The sequence below is a fragment of the Mirounga leonina genome, unplaced genomic scaffold (genome assembly GCF_011800145.1).
Source record: "Mirounga leonina isolate KUSES-001 unplaced genomic scaffold, KU_Mleo_1.0 Mir_165, whole genome shotgun sequence".
Classification (NCBI taxonomy): domain Eukaryota; kingdom Metazoa; phylum Chordata; class Mammalia; order Carnivora; family Phocidae; genus Mirounga; species Mirounga leonina.
In genome coordinates this window covers 57174766-57194858 of record NW_023270415.1, presented here as the reverse complement: position 1 = coordinate 57194858, position 20093 = coordinate 57174766, and the positions used below count along the sequence as shown (strand labels likewise).

General features: G+C 31.4%; 1 protein-coding gene across 3 annotated transcripts in view; it reads left to right on the top strand.

The window, feature by feature from the left end:
• The window catches only part of CSMD3 (CUB and Sushi multiple domains 3), a 1201062-nt gene that overhangs the window by 480561 nt on the left and 700408 nt on the right, over positions 1 to 20093 (top strand). The window contains exon 7 of one of the 3 annotated variants that reach the window (XM_035011780.1): positions 6286 to 6597. The exons of the other annotated variants lie outside the window; for them this stretch is intronic. Coding sequence (XP_034867671.1) covers positions 6286 to 6597 — 312 coding nt within the window. The remainder of the gene's footprint in view (positions 1 to 6285; positions 6598 to 20093) is intronic. 3 annotated transcript variants of the gene reach the window in all.

The window sequence follows — 20093 nt, the reverse complement described above, 5'->3', positions numbered from 1 at the left end:
TGAGAAAGCTTGATTCTGCAACTTTATTTTAATCAACTAGGTGAAACAAGAAATGGTCCTTTAAGAGAGAGAATATTTTCAAGACTCTTACAACTCTCTAAAAGTTTTCCCTAGCAGGCTCTTTATTTTTAGTACTAAGAAATGAGATGTCTATTCTCTCACATTTTTATAACAAAACTGTGATGATATTTAGTATAACATTCAGACATTTATAATATATATGTTATAAATATATATTTATCATATATATATTTTTATATATGGTTTTTGTCATGTTTGCCCTATACAGTACTCTCCATATACTTTCTAAAACTTTTGATACTTTCTGTATTTCATTTAGATAAAGGTATTTATGGTTGCTTGGCATGTGGATTTATCAACATTTCAAATAATTCAGAATATGGGATTTTTATCTCGCATGTAAACAACTTGGCATTAGTAAATATCTTGTTGAATATTTGTTTTATAATTGATTATTTACTCACAGTAAGTGCGAATTTAGTAGATGTGTCATTAAATCTTGCTATCATTAGTTTCAGCTTAGATTGCAAATATTTATTCACTCACTTTGCATATTAAATCAGGCTGATCTCTTGTACCTGATAATAACAAATCCATTTGCAAAATTTAATATTAACTTCCCTATTTAATGCTCAGAAATTTGAATAGAAATATATGATATAAATAGAAACATAAATACATATTCAATTCAGAAAGACTATTTATATTTAACATTTCAGTTCTTTTTTTAAATTAGTACACACCTAATTAAATTAATTTGTGATCATAGAAAATCTGTTACTTGAATTACTGATTTCTTTTGAACTCTGTGAAGATCAATATCTTTTCACATTTTAACATTTCAGAAATCTGAATGCAGTAGGCAGGGTTTTTGCATTGTCATGTCATAGTTGAATTGGTAGAATTTTTTTTTTTTCCTCAGAGGTGCATCTTATATATCATAATCTTATGTAGTTTCAACATAAATATAACATTTTAATCTAAAATAAAAACTATAAGACTAATATAGACCTGTTCCTTAAAACTAAATTACAAACTATTTTTTTTTTTTCAGAATTGTTTCACTTAAAATTCTCCTAGTCAGAGACTCAATTTTATACTAGGTAACAGTTAATCAAAGTAGATTATTTATATTTCTTTTACACTTTAAAAGCTACTTTCTATTTCAGTTTATCCATCTCTTCTCTAAGTTGATATTCAAAGTACAAACACATCCATTAATTTGTACTGAAAAATGTGAAGCTATATAGATTTTAGCATACTGGAATTAATAATGTTTAACGTGCAAAATACCTAAGTTATGTACCCAACCAGAATATGCTTCCTAAAAATTATAGCATGTAACAAAGCAATGGCTTTGTTTTACCTCATTCCCATATGCTGCAATTAGTTTTCAAAAGTTAACTCACTTATTTACATGTTTCTTTAAGTTTCACCCAAGTAATAGTAAATAGAAGAAGAACTACAACATATACATTAGATTACATATGTTAAAATTTATAGAATATCTAAATAATGGCTCAAATAGAGTTGTTGCATTAGTTGTATTTAGATTTTATTTTGATGTTATTTTGTATATTTTTCCTTTTGCATGTTTTCATGTTAAATGTTTATTGCATTTTTCTTCATTATATATCGTAATGCCACAAAATTATTCACTTAGAATTATTTTGTTAAACTTTCATTCAAATGTTTCACTTGAAATACTAAAATTAATGGAACAGAATATATTTTGTATATAAAATAACATGCCAAACATAAATATCTAAAAGCCACTTCTTTGAATATGTAATTATCTTTAACATGTACTTATGTAGCTGTGTACATATTGGGCCATCCACTCATATCTCTAGCAACATATTCTGTTCTTCAGTTCTGTGACGAATTAAACAATAATTACAAAGCAGAGTGGCACAAAATTGTTTCAAAAATCTGTAAGGCTAAAAATTTGGTCATAGATTAAAATTCAATTATGAAATGAGTTTTCATTTGTTACACTTTCTAAATGACACATTTATAAATGGCTTTATATGAATTATGCTTAGTCTCTTGAAGATATATTGTTGAAATAAGAAAGCCTTCAAAAACATTATTTTCATTATAATACATAATATAGTCCAAATTTAATATTGTAAGGATTACTGTTAAATAAATTTGCCAATTTATATGTGTAACATATGTCATTTTCCATTATCATAGTTCCAAAGATGACATATAGTTATGATTTATAGAAGCATGCTTATATATGTAAACCATTTCATTTTATTTTTGTTATATTGAGAAATGTTTTATTAAGGAATATTAATAAAATATACATTAGACCTGTGTTTATATTGTAAACATCTAATTTTTAAATATATCGCAAGCAATTTAATGGCAGGATAATCTAATTGTGAAAAACACATCTTGTATACATAATTTGATTTCAAACGAAGAACGGATTTTCTGAATGTACATTTTATTCTTTAATTTGGTTTGTATATTGTGTAACATATACATTTAGTACTGTGCTATTAAAAATAATGTTTACTTAATTGTGTAGCATACTTAAATTCTTGAAAGAAAACAAAATATCTTTTAATATTGGATTAGCTATATAATATACTTAATAATGAATTGTTGCTATACATAATCCTAAGGCTTTTTCCAACATTGGCAATTACCTCATAAAACAGTTATGTATGCAAAAATGTTGAATGTTTTTAAACTGTTAAATGGTAAATGGTGCATTCTGACAATTTAAAAATCTGTGTTTCACACACTACCAATTTAAAGTGATACCAAAACCAGTATTCTAAATTGGTCTACATTTTAGATAAAATCGTTATATAATATATGATATAACTGTGTGGTGATGGATGATATTTTTGCCTTATAAAGGAAATCAATGTTACTTTTTATAGAAGTTATTCCATTTTATATATCAAACATTTAACTACATTTAGATGCACTTCTGTCTCCTACCATTATAAGATATGATTACTTTTCACTCTACAGAAATTTGAACATTCTAAGTAAACCCATTTCACATGAACACTGTATACTTTTAAGGGTTGGGAATTATGACACAAATCTTCAAGTAACTCTCACTTATGCAAATAAATCTTCAGAATCCACACTTTTTCAAAATGATGTCTTTGAAAGTTAAAAACAAAATTGTCAGTTCTCCTCTTTGGAATTTCTCTTCATTATATGTTGGAAATATGACTTTGCCAGGGTAAAAATTATGATCATATTTCATTTGTGAAATTTATTCTCTTTATTATTATTGTTAATATTATTTTAACATTATTACTAACTTTATTCATTTATTCTTTCTTTTGATGAATATTTCTTGAGCATCTACTGTGTACCAGACACCATTCTAGATGCTAGTTAGTCAGCAGTGAATAGAAAAAATAACAAAAAACTCAGCCTTCAAGGAGCTTGCATTCTAGTATGGGGAAGAAAGAATAGGAACACAAAATATACATAAAACATAGGAACTAGTTAGCAAAATATCTGGTTGAAATATATATCTGGTTGGACTATGGTTGTTAGATAAGTTGGTTTTTCAATCCTTTATTCCAACACTCCACCCTGTTCTGCATTCAGGCTAAGAGGATAGTACTGAATCACCACCACCGTTAATCAGAAGTGGAGTTCTATTACTGAAGATTTTAGGTCTGGAATTGCTAGCAAATCCTGGATCTAAAGGCTAAGAAAGATCAGTTTTAACTCTCAAATTTGGTCAAGACGTGTATTTATCTTGTTGTCTTCAAGAAAATGTGTGTTTGGAATTGGTCTATAGGTCTTGGATTAGTTACAGAAGAAACCTAGACACATTCCCAATAATTATTCCAGAATTACTGACCCAAACACAAGAGATTATTTGTGATTAACTGTAATGACTTCAGTGATGGAATATAATAAATAGCTATCCAGTGGAGTAAGGTTAGAACATTGAGATTTGAGATAGAGTACAAATTCTTTTTCATACTTTTAGATTGTATTTTGCAACATACGTTTATAGTTAAGTGGTTTCCTCTTTTAAAATAAAATTTAAATTCTGGAAATTATGATACAGTTACGCAAAGTTTTAAAGTATTAGTTTTTCATCCTCCCTGATTTTATACTTCCTTTCTAAAGTGGAAGGTTCAGTTAAATTCCCCAGGTGATAATATGGATCAAGTGATTGTTTTTATAGTAATAAGCACATGGGCATTTCAAATGTCTGATTTACCATGAGGTTAATTACTAAATGTTAGTATCATAAGCATAGTTATTGCTTAATCATGTGATTAGAGAAAAATCTTACTAAATATTAGCTTAGTAAATGTTACTGGCCAATTTGCATAATCAACATGGATTTAGGAGATCATAATCTTCACAAAGTGACTTGGATAAATATTCAATAGCAACTTCTTCCTGACTGATGTTTCAGAGTATATTAAAGGTCTTTAAAATAATCTTATAATTGTCATACCTCATTTACCTTTGGCTCCCTCAAAATACAATAATTTAATTCTTTTGAATTTTTCAATCAAATTAACCAAGGTAAAACAATTTAGGCTGGCAAAATTAGTAGCAGTCATGTGTTCCTTTGTTTGCTTATGAATGAGAGGACCCCATGTTTGACTTCCTTTTTGGCTTTAAAGCAGAAATCAGAATTACAGGCCCTACTAGCCACCTGCCTGCAACACAAGAGGAAAAAAAAAAAAAAAAAAAAAAAAAGCAGAGCATGCCCAAACCACATTAAGTGGCTAAATTATTTTCCTCTTGCAGAATGGTTAAAATATTCCTATGCCTTTTTGTTTATAATATCTAATTATATTTTGTGGATAGGAGCTCAAGATGCAGTTTATTTATTATTTATTTATTTATTTATTTATTTTTAAGATTTTATTTATTTATTTGACAGAGACATAGCGAGAGAGGGAACACAAGCAGGGGGAGTAGGAGAGGGAGAAGCAGGCTTCCCCGCGGAGCAGGGAGCCCGATGTGGGGCTCAATCCCAGGGTCCTGGGATCAGGACCTGAGCTGAAGGCAGCCGCTTAACGACTGAGCCACCCAGGCGCCCCAAGATGCAGTTTATTGAGAAGGCAAGTATATGAAAACAAACCACTCATTGGCCTTAAAAAATACTCAGAAGTTTTCTAACCAGGACCTGATGATTATTCTTAATTAGTAGCTGTACTTCCAAAATTCAGTATTTTTTTTCTTGTTAAGCATTTTAGATGTCAAGATCTTTTTAAATATATCTTCATTCCATTTCATACTTCTATTATAAGGTTACTTTTTTCATTTTGTAAGAATTATGTACTACCATGGACAATCTTTTAAGAAGGTTTAAGTGAAAAGAAAAAGAAAACCCTAATTTGGCACCTTTAAAATCTATTTTTAAAATACTGTGAAACATTAATAAGGTTAAGAATGTAGAGAAATATATGCCATGAAATGCTTATGAGATATTATGAGATATTCTCAACCATTTATTAAAGTTAGTTTTGCATGAATAAAAGTTCCAAGCTATTAGTTAATTTCAATCATTTCTAAATATGATTGTTTACTTTTAATTAGTTGAAAATTGGTTAATCTCAACTTTTACTTTAAAACAGTGAAAAATATTACCCAGCTTCCAAAAACAATCCACTAAAGTCTAAAGCATGTATAGCTCATGACATTGAATATTTTATCATGTGGCTGTTTTCTGGCAAGCAAGGTTAAGATAGACATTTACATAGAATAGTTACTTCAGAGTTTTATTTTTTTAATCATTTTGTTTTAATTTTGGCTTTGATTTTAAATTCTCCTTCACTTGCTTACCTTAAAATAGAAATATTTGATATTTTTCCCAGAAATTATGAAGAGATATGACACAGACTATTCAAAGCATACTTTTGGGAAAAGTGTGGTTACACAGTTACCCATTCTGTCAAAATTTGTCACTTGCCAGGCATTCGTTGCTAATATTCATCTGTAGATAAATAACAAAGAAGATTGATTCAGGACCACAGAAAGGGTTTACAATTTTGCCTTTCCCCCCCTAATGTGTTACAGTTAAAAATGTGGTATATTTGTGTGTGATATCTATTCACAGGTTGATTGATACAAAGCGATCAATCATACGATCTGGTTACTTCACATTCTAGTGGCCTGTTTGTGTTTTGCCTCTTCATGTTGATTATCCTTAAGGTAATAGAAGGGGATTTAATTTATTAACCTTATCAGAAAAAATAAAATTTAAAAGAAAAAGTTAGCATCTAGTGCTACTGTGTCCCACAGGTTCTTCTACATTGGCCCACACTACCTCCACTGGTGAGTTAGAGGAGCATAACAGGACTACCACTGGTGCTTTTGCTGTTGCTAGCACATCTGCAGATGTTACTGTATCCAGTGTTACAGCTGTCACCATCCATAGACTTTCCGAGGAACAGCGGGTGCAAGTTACGAATCTCAGAAATTCAGGTCTGGACCCCAACACGTCCGAGGACGGGCTCTCTCCTCATCAAGCAGATACACAAAGTACAAGGAGAAGACCAAGAAATGCTGAACAGATAGAAAGAACTAAAGAGCTTGCAGTTGTTACTCATAGAGGTATTGGATGTTATTTTACTTGTGCCCATTTAGTTACAGCCAAAGCTATATTTTGGTAATGATTCTAATTAGAGAATGAGCTGAAAGAGAGCCAAGATGTAGGAAGCAAAAGAAAAAGTTTAAAGTAGCTGAAAAATACAGATAGTAATAGCCAAAGTGTGAATAATTTGAAAGCACAAAAATTAAAAAAAAAAAAGTGAAATACAAATATTGGGTGGGGGTGGGGGTAAAGTAGAAAGAAAAGAAAGCACAAAAGGAATAATAAAAACAAGTACTAAATATCTATTGCATATTACATGCCAGTTATGTCGAGATAATTTGAAAATAAAATAGCCAGTTTCTATTAATAAGTGTGACATATTTACACATTGATGATTTATCCTATGTAGTAATTTTCAGTATTTGCATGAAATTTTTATGTTACACAGATGCTATTTAACAATTAAGAAAATACATAATTTGGGCAAAACGGAAACGTTCTATCTGGTGATTATTTTATAAACTTGCTCTTCTATATCTAAATTACCTATCGTCTGAGCTATATCATTGTACTGAGATTTCTCATTTTGAAGAGGTAACAGCTATTCATTGAGATTATGGATCCAAATTTAAATATCCATTAACTTTCTAATTTTTACAGAAAAAAGGCCAAATCATATGTTGGTAATTTTCTAGTTAATTAACATAAGCCTACCTTTTACAAAATTAGGAAGTGTAGCAAGAGTATTTTTCTGTTTCTTGGTAGCAAGTTTCATTGAGCAGTTCATGAAAAAAAATCAGTGTAGAGTCATAAATAAAAGGACTTCATTTATATCGATATATGCTTTGGTGGAAATATTAATTGAACATGTTTCAAGTACAAAATACCTACTCCAACTCTATTTCCAACTCATCATCATATATTCTCCAAACTGGTTATGGTTTATGTAGCATGGTTGGGCATGGTTTATACAGAGCATGATGTAAGTAATGGAAAGCATTCTGTACTTAGTGTACACGAAGGAGAAAAATCAAGACAACTTTCCATAAGTTGGTTGAAAATCATACAGAAGATATCTCAGAAGCTCATTTCCATCAAAATCCATACTGAAGGTACTTTAGTTTTCTTTAATAAGCATCCTAAAATGAATTCTTAACATGTAGTAGTCTCCCTTAAAGAATGAGATCAACATCACCTTGCTTCTCTATTCACTTTCTTACCATATTTCCACTGCTAAGAATATAGGAGTCATGATAAAATTTATGATTTGCTTAATCAAGTAGAAACTTTTTCTTAGTACCAGGAGATTTAAAAAGTGTAAATATTATTAGAACATTAGGGAAAAACCCTCTTCTCTTCAGTTTTTTCACTCTCTTCGGAAAATTGCATGAGCTAACATTGACAAACTCCTCTGTAACCCATTGAATAAAAGACAGGTAATTCTCAAACGTAAGTTTATTATATAAATCAAGGAATAATACAAATACTGCTTTAGTCAAAGTTTGCTAACAAGTGATATGAGAAATTCTGGGGTTACAAATTAATATTTTATAAAACTAGGAAAAATAATTCATTTTGGAAAAAGAATAGTAGTAGTCAGTTACTCAATAAAATGATTTGGAAATTACTCAATCTAATATTTTGAACCACATTCATAAGCATATTAAGCATATTACTTCCTTGATAAATTCTAAATCAATGCTCAAATTTTCTCAATTGTCATAATCTCCTAACTCTATTTTAGAGCTAATACATGTTTCATCCTTTCCCATATTCTTTCTAAAACAGTGTTTCTGAATATAATAGCCATTTGGTAGTGCCATCTACTTTTGAAATAAATATTTCTCATTTATGTTTAAGTTATGTGTATGGAAAACATTCTAAATGATACATTATTTTTTCAGTGACTGAAATTATTATACTTCTATCAAATCTCTGTATTAATTAGAATTGGTTCTTCTGACTCTTCTTCAGTAATCAACTGTTTCAGTGATTTCAGATAGTTAGTTATTACATTTGAGACACAAACTTTTAACATTTTGGGTAAACAATGTTAGAAATAAAAGAGACCTATTATCCTATGTCAATAATATTGTTTTTGAAAACACTCAATATTTAGCTATATTTTCAGACATACAATAGACTTTTAAAACTTGACTCTTAGCAGGGTCAAATTTCCAAATTGGAATCGGCTGACATCAAAGCAGTATTCTTTATAAAAATAATTCCAGCTTACCAGACATGCCTGGGATGCCTACTGAGTACCAGGCTGTGTTCTAGAAAATAAAGATAATAGATGACCCCCTCCTTCAAGAGACTGAGATAGAGTGGAAGAAATAGAGAAATCAATCTGGTGGTACAAGGAAAATTTTGTAAAGCTCGTAGCTGATTAGATACTCAAAGAGTTACAGGGTATATGCAGACAGTAGTCATTTAACTGACATTTTGAATGAGTCAATGAACATAATGCAGAACTAGTTTCTTATTTTTTTCTAGCTATTTTAGAGAAAACAAATTAGCTTTTGTTCTTCTATTCCATGCTCTACAATGTAGTCAGAATTGCCTTTAAAACCTGATCACATCACACCACTGCTTTGAAGCTTCCAATGGCTTCTCCATGATCTTAGGAATAAAACCAAGATTTGGTGATGACCCACAGGAGATTCCATGATCTGGCTTTTGTCCATATCTCCAAATTCATCCTGTATGACTCTCACAGTCACTCTATATTTTTTTGGCCAAACAGAAATTCTTGTAGTTGGCCAAACATATCATGTTCTTTTCTTACTTGAAGCTACTTTTATGAACCATTCCTTCCATCCTTTCAGCCAGGTCATTCTAAGTCCCTTTTGAAATTTTAGTTTAAATTGTCACCTCAAAGAAAGTTAGGTTTTTCTTTTATAACTCACCATTGTACTCTGTACTTTTCCTGCATTTGTAACCACTAGCCCTGTGGCTTGTCCTATAAAATTTACCTCTCTGAGGTAAGGACTGGGTGGGTCTAGTTCATGCTGCATTCCCAGTGCCTAGAACAGCTTCTGAACCATAGACATATTTAAATAATATTTGCTAAACTAATGGATAAATATTTACAATATGACCAGCTAAAGCATTCACCTAAATTTCTTAGAAGTCTTAAAATTATAATTTCTAATATACTCAAATATTTATGTATTTCAGTACTAAAGATAATGACTTCATTTTGTCATAAATATGAATTTGCCAGTGTTTTTAATTCCTAAAAGGCATTGATATTCTCATGAACCCATAATAATATATTGCTTTTATATAGTACCACTTCAAAATTCACAACATAAAACTAGATATAAATATGTCTTGCTGATAGTTCTTATCCATTTATAAAATTGAAGGATATTTATAGTTAAACCCAAGAAAGTTATGAAGTTGATAAATTTCATATGAATAAATATTAATGTTATGCAATGGATATTATTTTGCTGAAAGTCATTACCATTTAAAGCATATATGTGATCGAGATTGTGATTGCATAGGTTCCTTTGAGGTGTTCAAGTCCATACTATTTTATACTGTATGATAATTTAGTTTATTTTTCATAATTTTTCTTTAGTCACACTAATTTCATTTTCATTTTGTGATATCTTTTGATCATTACTAGTTCCCAATTTATTCTCAATAAATTGAGGCAATTAAGTACTTAGAATTGACATCAATATTGCTATAAACACAAAGAAGACACGGACACTAAAATTGCACATAGTATCTGGTACTTGGTACTTGTGTGCTGTGGACTCAAAATCTATGTATTAACTTACTATAAATCAGCATAGCTAATTAATTTATTATCAATAACAGCCATGCAATTAATGAATAATTAGAAAAAACTTGGAATGTTTATCAAAGATATTTTCAGTTCTCTATAGAATACTATTCCAATTAATTTTCCTATTATACTATAGTTAAAACATCAGTTAATTTGGGATGCCTGGTGGCTCCATTGGTTGAGCATCTGTCTTTGGCTCAGGTCATGATCCCAGGGTCCTGGGAAGGAGTCCCGCATTGGATTCCTTGCCCAGCGAGAAGCCTGCTTCTCCCTCTGCCTGCCACTCCCCCCTGCTTGTGCTCTCGCTCTCTCTCACAAATAAATAAATAAAATTTTTTAAAAAATCAGTTAATTCACTTTCAATTATCTTAAAATATTTTTTCACTTTCTACTTTTACTCAGTAAAAGAAAATCATTTCCAATTTTCTTCATTTAGAAATAGTCTCTTGACATTGAAATAAAAAGTAAAAAAGAAAGAAGAATACTAATAAACAATGTTGGTTTAGATCTTCTTTAAACTGTGTATTAACACCACACCACAGTTTCCTGTGGTCTTAGTTAGCATCCAGTCGTCCTCAGAAGGAGAATTCAGTTTTTATTGACTGGCCTGTAGTCCACTTTTGCCACCTACTATGTGTGAGACCTTGTGCAGGTTACATGAACTATCAGAGCTCTATTTCCACATCTGTAAAATAGTATCATTGTATTACATTAGGGTTTCTGTGAGGATTAAACATGGTATTGGGTGGAAGTGCTAAAAATTCTTAGGTATTTTCTCCCAGTGGAAAGATAAAACCAAATTGCCCACCGTTGCTGGTTAGTTCTGAGGTTGGAGAACTAGACTGAGTCTATACTTGCCCCTTGTTAGCTATCTGGTCTTAAGCAATAACCTCAACTCTCAAATCTCAACTTCTTATTAATGGAAAAACCTGCCTCATAGTTAGCTGTGTGGAAAAATATAGCACAGTTGTTGACTTGTGTTCAACAAATACTAATTATTGTTACTTGTATAATTATTCACCAAAGAGTTTTAACTCTTATTGTGTGCATGACATTGTACTGGAGAGGAGGGGTATAAAAATGAAGAATGCAGGTTATGCCATCAGGTAGTCTGTATAACTTAAAAAAAAAAAAAAAAAGTAATTACAAATTTACTGTGAGAAATACTACCAGAACAGTATTTTTGAAATGCTATTGAAGTAAGGAGAGCGACTACCACTGAATGTAAAAAGTCAGGGAAGGCTGCACACAGGATTTTAGAACTAGTTCTTGAAATAGGAATAAAAGTTTCAAACTAGTAAATTGTGTTTATTACAAGATGCAATGAAAATGCTTTGAATAGATACTTGTGCTGAATAAAAATATGAGAAGTTTATACAAAAATAAATACAGAAAGTGTTCAACTATGCTTAATAGGAGTTTACATTCATATAAATAATCTAAAAACAATTGATATTTTTAGTTTACAAAATACCCAGATGTCTAAAATTAGTTAATGTAATAATATCTAGTAATATTTTAAATTTTCAACCTTAACTATAAGCTCTTTTGAAATTATTTATTAATATTTACTTAAACCATCTTTTCCCATAATGCCTAACCCTATAGTTCAGTATAGTTCAGCCCTAAGAGATTTCAGCTCAAAGTTGACCTAAGGTAACAGGACCTATGTAATAATATAATTAAAACATTACAAGTAGAGAGGCACCTGAGTGGCTCAGTCGTTAAGTGTCTGCCTTCGGCTCAGGTCATGATCCCAGGGTCCTGGGATCGAGCCCCTCATCTGGCTCGCTGCTCAGCAGGAAGCCTGCTTTTCCTTCTCACAGTCCCCTTGCTTGTGGTCCTTCTCAAGCTGCGTCTCTCTCTGTCAAATAAATAAAAAAAATCTTTTAAAAAAATTAAAAAATAAAACATTACAAGTAGAGCATCCTGTACTTCTAGAATTATATATTTGAGAATTATCTAGGATATTTCAGATTCATCTAATACACCATTGTTATTTTGTAAAGAAAATTGTGGTCTGGCAGAGGATATATGAAGAGCTAGTTCATATCGCTAGACTAGTATTCATTCTTTCTTTGATTTATTCAGGATTTATAAGGGTCTAATATATGCAAAGTCTTGTATTAGATGATATTAACGTTAAAGTAATATAGATAATAAGCACAATTTGTGTTTCTTAAGAAGTTTATGGTCATGTCATTTAAAAAATAATCATTAAGATGTGTTTTCTCCACATAATTTAATTTAACATTGTTTTTCTGTTATATTGTAGAATATTTCTTTTTTTTTTTTTCAATATGTAGACAAGTTCTGTCAGCCGTTAATGAGCAGCATTGGTAGTTGCTGTTTTCGAGTATAAAATGTGAATATATTCTTATGAAGAGTTAGTATATATCAATATATAATTATAAACTCTCTTTTATTGTTCTTCCTAGTGGAATATTAACTTAGATGATTATAGCATGTTGTGGAGTCAAATGTGTTATGAGCATTTTACAGCCATTGCTGCTGTTTATTTTGACATAGTGTTAGTCGATTTGTCCATAGTATGTTTAATGGTATGTTTAATCATATCAATAGGATCAAGCAGAGCTTTAGTCTGATTTACAAAGTAATATGAAATTATGTTCAACTAAAATTGAATATGATGTAGACTCCCCCCTCTTTTTAACAGCAGCCTAGAAGAAAACCTATTTTAATCATCAGTTTTTGACTAGAATTCTTTATTATTTTCACCTTTAAGATAAGAATGGTTAATTCAGCATAAAACTTCATTTTAGGTCAGCAGTTTTTATCTAAACAAAAGCAGTATTTTTTTTTCATTTTTATCATAAGCAATATTTTTTCAAGTTAGCTTATCTTAACGTTTACATTGCTTAACAGAAAAGGGAAAACAGACTATCAAACAAACTGGAATTTCTAGTTTAATTCAGATGTCAAATTCTGTGATATTTGAATTTCGTTAAAATGAAACCCAAAATGTAATATGACAAAAACTTTATTGTATTGAAGTGATAGTTTTTGTGTGCCTACTACATGCCTTCTACTAATAGGCTTTCTGGCCACATGTAAAATTTTAAATATTTTCAACAGCTTGTAAGCAACCAATACTGTTTTCAAAAATTCTATTAATAGTTTTAGAGAGTATACACTTGTAAATCTAAAACATGTTCTTTTTGTTTTGTTTTTTTTAAATCTTCATAAACAATAGCACAATAAAGAAGTTAATTTATGGATGGTTACTTAGATCTTTATGGATATGGATATATGTCCATCAAATATTAGGGTTTTATTGAACATATTATCTCTTTGCTAAGCATGTGATGAATACAAAAGAAGTAGAATATGGTCTTAATTTGGGGCACCTGGGTGGCTCAGTTGGTTAAGCGACTGCCTTCGGCTCAGGTCATGATCCTGGAGTCCCTGGATCAAGTCCTGCATCGGGCTCCCTGCTTGGCAGGGAGCCTGCTTCTCCCTCTGACCCTCCCCCCTCTCATGTGCTCACTCTCTCTCTCATTCTGTCTCAGATAAATAAATAAAATCTTAAAAAAAAAAAAAAGAATATGGTCTTAATTATTAAGGGAAAATTGTAGGGATAAAACTGCAGAGAAAAGCTGTCACATCTAAGAGAAGGAATTGCTACAGAATGAATATGATATGTGAGTGGGAATGAGTTATAGCTATCTTCAAATATGTGATGCGTTGTTATATGTAAGAGAGATCAAACTTGTTTGGCCATAGGTTGTAGAATTTGGTGTATGGAACCACAGGGAGATAAAAAATTTTATAAAGAAGACTTCTAACATTGAGTTTTGTTCAAATACAGATTTTGTGTTTCAGGAAGCAGTAAATTCCCAAATCACTAATAAGATATTCAAGCACAGCTTGATGGACAAATTAGTTATTTAGAAAGCATTTAAGCATCAAAGAGTATATCAGTAATATGATTGTTACTGCCCCGTCTAATCCTAAGTGTCTATAAATCTATCCAGATATATATTAAATGTATTTGTCATCATCTTCTATTTCCTCTTGATGTTTGAGTTGATGTGGGCTTATTGTTATGGTTATCAAATTGTATAGCCAATGTTAAAACAACCATAGATGTGGCCAGCACTAATACCAAGGAAGTTGCAGAAGGCTCTCTCCTTATTTCAATAGATGAGAACTCGGCCACATAAACATTTCTCCCAGACCCCAATGCCTACCTATATGCCTTAAATTCTAAAAACTCTCCATTTGAGGATCTAATTCTATCTTTTTAAGTTTAAGATGACAAGAGTTACTTTCTTCAGGATCTCCTTTTCTTTTTCCTTTCCATTCTCTTCTTTTCTTCTTTCCTTCCTTTTTGTATTTTCTTTCTTTCTCCCCCTTCATCTCTTTCTTTCAATCTATTTTTTTTCTCACTTCTTTTCTTTAGCAATCTTCCTTCCTTTCTGTCTCCCTCTTTCCCTCCCTCCCTTCTCTTCCTTTCCCTTCCTTCCTTCTTCAACAAATGTTTACTGAGTTACTTACACACCAGACTTTCTTCCGGTGCTTGAGCAAATAACATTGAACAAAAATGAGTAGACCCTGCTTCACTGAGTTTATATTCAAGTGAGGAGAAAAAGACAACATGCAAATAAACAAAAAACTACTCGATGGTAGCAAGGATGGTGAAGAAAATTAAAACAGGCTATGTGATATATGGGTGACTACCTTAGTTTGGAGAGCAGGAAAGGCCTCTTTGAGGAGGTGAAAGTTAAAATGAGACCTGAACATCATGGAAGAAGACAGCCATGCTAAGATCACAGGAGAAAGCATATCAGGTAGATAAAACAACTAGCTAAAAAGAGTTTTGAGTTTTTCTTGAGAAAAAGGCAGCCCAGTGTGCTGGAGTTCAGTGGCCAAGGAGGAGAGAGGTAGAGATGCGGTGGGAAACTGGTGGAAACCACATACCATGTAGGCTCTGAGGCCCAGGTAAACAGTTTTATTTTAATCTAAAAGAGATGGGAGCCATTGGTGGTCTTTAGCAGGGAAGTAATATTATCTAATGTAACTTTAAGATCTTATTTCAAACAAGAAATTAAAGAAAAAATTTAAATAGGAGCAGGCAGACAAATTAGTAATGTATACAGAGGTGCAAATAATAGTTGATAGAGACTGGGAGTCTAAGTTTTAGACTATGCTTCTCAAACTTCAATGTGAATACAAATCACCTGGCAGTCTTGTTCAAATGCAGATTGTGATTTGGTGGAATTGGGTGGGATCTGAGGTTCTGCACTTCTAACAAGACTACAGGTTATGTTGATACACTGAATAGCAAGAATTTACATGAGAATAATTATCATTTAGAGAGAGCAATACTTGTCAAATACTACCTGCTCTCTGTCCATTCTCCAAGAGATCTTGTTCTCCACTTGAAATATTCCCAATGCTGATAAACTGTCTCAGAGGATATAGTAAAATTATATTTTAATTCTGTAAGAATTACTCTAGTGGTGGGAAATTCATGAGTCGAGGGGATATTTTAGGGCAGATGGATTTCCTGGGTCAACTTTAATGACAATAATTTTGTCAACTCTTAAGAATGACTGAGCTGATTATATTAGTTACGATTTCACTGGAAAGATCAATGAATGTATGGATAAATGATGAAAGCATTTATTCTATAACTTGAAAGGATTTTTTAAAAAATGTATTATCAAATAAGGAAAACACACAAAGATTAGTTTCCCTTTACTTAGCATGTTTCAAAATCTCTGGAAGGTTAATTGATAGATGGAAGCAAACCAGTGAAAAGAAGAATACAAAATCTGATTATCAAATCAAAAATTTTCATGATTGAATAATTAAGCATTATCTTCTATTTTATATAAATGGCAAAGTTGTATTTGCCTGCTTGAATTCCCAGGTCTTTCTTTATGATACTAAGTGATGTATGGATTTTCATGCATGTTTAGCATAAATAATAACAGAATAGAGGATTTATAACTTTTTAAAAATTACCTGGTTGCATATGATTCTTGTAAGACACTTTCATTTATTATGTTAATTATTGATTTTTTATGGAAGAACTTTGATATTGGTCAAATAGATACATATCTAACAGGTATTATTAACATTTAGGTGAGTGTATTACATATAAATATTGACTATTGCATGCTTTATCAATATCTTGTCATTTTTTTTGTTTTTTTTCCATTGTTCTCTTGACTTTTTCCTAATTATATTATTTTGTGGAAAACTGTGTTCAGCGTTGATATGTGTAGCAATTTAAAAATCCATGTCTAGAAATGTACTGATTTATTATTTAAATACATAATTATTTATTATCATCCTCATTTTCTATTCCATTACCACATTTCATCACATTTGTAAAATTGTCAAAACTGTGTTATTCATACCAGTAAATATATTTTTATATTTTGTTGAGTAAGTTGCTCTTAAGGGAGAAAGAAGAGAAAAAATAAATGTTAGAATTTACTTGATAGTAATAGGTTTATATATTTTAGAAAGGTATTAGATAAAAATACCCTGAATGCCTGAGAACCGTTATGACAATATTAAGCAATGAAAACATTTTTTTCACAACTGATAAACTTGCAAGTAACTATTTTAACATTTTTATCCAATGCTACCCCTCAAGCCATGATTTTGAGTTATTCTTTTGCAAAGAGATTTTAAGAACTACTGATGACCCTGTGTTTCTGTTTTCCTTTGAGTATATTTTAGAAGGCATATATCTTTTCACGTTAATTGGAACTATCGTCTCAAAACAGTGGTCTTCATAAATGCTATTATTTTTTTTTTGATTTTCAACCCCATCGTTATGCTTGTCAGTAATTGCTAACCATATATCTTGGTAGCTTATTCCTTATATTAACATACTATGTCTCATTTTTGTGGAATGGGCAAACAAAGGAAGAAAATATATACTGCATTGATTAAAAAGGAAAGCTTAAAAATTGGAGATGAAAATGGTTTTGTGTGTCACTGATTTCCCCTGATGGTTACCAGAGCTCATTATTTTACCTGTGAATAATGGTCACAGTAAATGTGATGCTTGGGACTTTTAAATCTTTTCCCTTGTTAAAATATTTTGAAGGGGCTAGACTTTCTATCTGTGCTCCAAGTTGGTGCCAAAGTGGACTCTGTATGAGTATGAAGGAATGGTCCTATGTTAGAGACACTTTTCTCTTTTTCAGGATTATTTCAGGGCATTTTCACCCACTTTTGCAACAAGCTGCTTCTCTTGCATATAGTTTTCTAGAGCATATGGCTGCCCTGCTGTGCACAGAGTGAAATCACACAATTAAGTCTTACAATTTTAGGAAGAGCAGAACCTTCATATATGGCAGAACAGCATGGTATTAGGTTTGGGGTGCATTGCATAGAATATTTTTCTCTTCACAATTACATCATTTATATTCTAAATCATGGATTTATTGCTTTTTAGTGTTGATGGTTGATTTTCCTTTGTTTAAAATATTCTTCAAATGGCATTTCTTCCTCAATACCAAATGGGATTAAAGTGACAAATTTCTAGATGGACTTTTATCTATATCCCAGAGAGGTTAGAAATTTTTCATTCATAAGGCTTACATTAAGGGAAAAATAAAGTTTATCAACTCTCCTGAACTTTCCATTAGAAAGGAATGCAGCCAAAGATGGTTTAACTAAAAAGATTACAGGATGATTTGAATTTCATATAGCAGTTGGCTTGTGCTACACCTTTTTTATTCATCTGTTCACATTTTTAAAATAAGGTATTAAGAGACTTCAAGCCATAGGACTATACTTGGCACTATCAGTAAATAATCAATATCTTTATTCAATATTAAGTTAATGAAGCCAATTCTATTCCATATTAAAGTGAAACATGCTTAAAGTCAGATATTGTTGACTGCTTAAATTTTATATGATAAGCTTTGATTTAAAAAGTAAATGAGGATAGTATATATTAATCCCATTTATTTGGGTTTTCTGGGATATACATTTGAGAGTTCTGATTAAATATATGGAATGCTGTTATTCCATAGTCAGAAGGTGGTATAGCCACTAGGATTCAAGTATCAGAGTCAATTGAATGAACGTATTTAACTAACATGTGTATGACCTTGGGAAATCTACTTAGCGCTTCTCCATTTTACATCTGTGCAAAGGAGGAAAATAATCCCATTTTGAGTGGATATTTTGTGGTTTAAAAAACAGTAGGCATAGAGTGCCTGTACTTTAGATACACAACCAATAAATGATACGGCCCACTTCTGGATCTGGTATAGGAAGAAAATATGCTCTAGTAATATAAAAATTATATAAGGTAAAGCATGAACAAATTAAGAAAATAATTAACACAAAGTTTTAAATTTCTTAGGTAGGTTATTCCTTAGAAATAAATATGGATAGTTTAATGCAATATTGATAGAGAATTATGGAAGCAAATAATATATTCAGCTTTATTTAACACTATCCATACTGATCTCATGAATAAATTATACCAAAGTAATGTATAGCATTCAATTCATCTTGGGTTTCTATTTACCTCATATTTTTTTGCCAGTTTACCCTTAATTCAGTTACTCTCTAACTTTAGTACAGCCAACTCACTTATCTTTTTATCTACTCTATCCTTGTGAATTTTCTTTGTTTCTTGGGCAGAGCAAAGAAATTGCTAGAAAAGAGAGTAGATATGTACTTCTTCAAAACATTCCCTAGGAATTAAGTAAGCAACTAATGGTAGAATCATGAGCAACAGTCACCCATATTTTTACTTAAATGTTACCTTTTGAAGTGTAAGAGTGGTTTTAAATACATTAAAGGATGTTTAATACATATCTCCAATGGTTTTCATGTACCAGTGGCATATCCTTCAGAATCCATTGGGAAACAGTGGAACATGGGCTAATTCAATAAGGGTTTACTTTACAAAGGGATTATTTCTAAATGACTGGATGTAAAGAAGCCACAAGCAATCATGCCGTCATGCAGAGTAGTAGCAGTTAGGCTTCACCATTGCTGACCACTGGGATAAGCGGAGGGAGATGTTGGATGAAGGGATGTATATCAGTCTGGTATGAAAAAACTAGTGACCTTCAGTTAAGGTCCTAGTCAATTCCAGTCAAAGTAATGGTAAGAGACCCTGCAGAATCATCCTGATCTAACTTTCCTTCCTCCCACCATCCTGGTAGACTTCTCCAGAGAATAAGGGAGCCTGTTGATAGAATCTAGAGCTTCACAAACTTAAATGTACATAAGAATCATCTGAGGATCTTCTTAAACCGTAAATTCTAATTCAATAGGTCTGGGGCGGGGGGGGGCTTGGTAGTTTGCTTTTCTGACAAGCCTTCAGTTAGTGTCAGCCCTTCTAGACAATGCCCACAATTTATGTGGCAGGATGTAGCCTATTCAGATCAATCTTCTGCCCCAAAAACGAGGAGGATAGATCTGGAAAGGCATGTAGACAATATAGAATATAGATGGGTTATGATCAGTTCTTTGCTGCCTCAACATCATTTCTTCAGCAGTATAACTCTGCATCAGATATAACTATCAGAGCCCATTTATGCTTGTTTTGTTTTTTTTCCCCCCCATCTATGCTTGTTTTAAGCAGAAGCCAGGCAATGATACCAAGGCTTCCAGTGAAGAAGTTAGATAAAATATGATAATCTGAAATGAGAGAGATGAGGAAATATTGTTACTTATTAAGGTAATAATATTTTCCTGGATTTT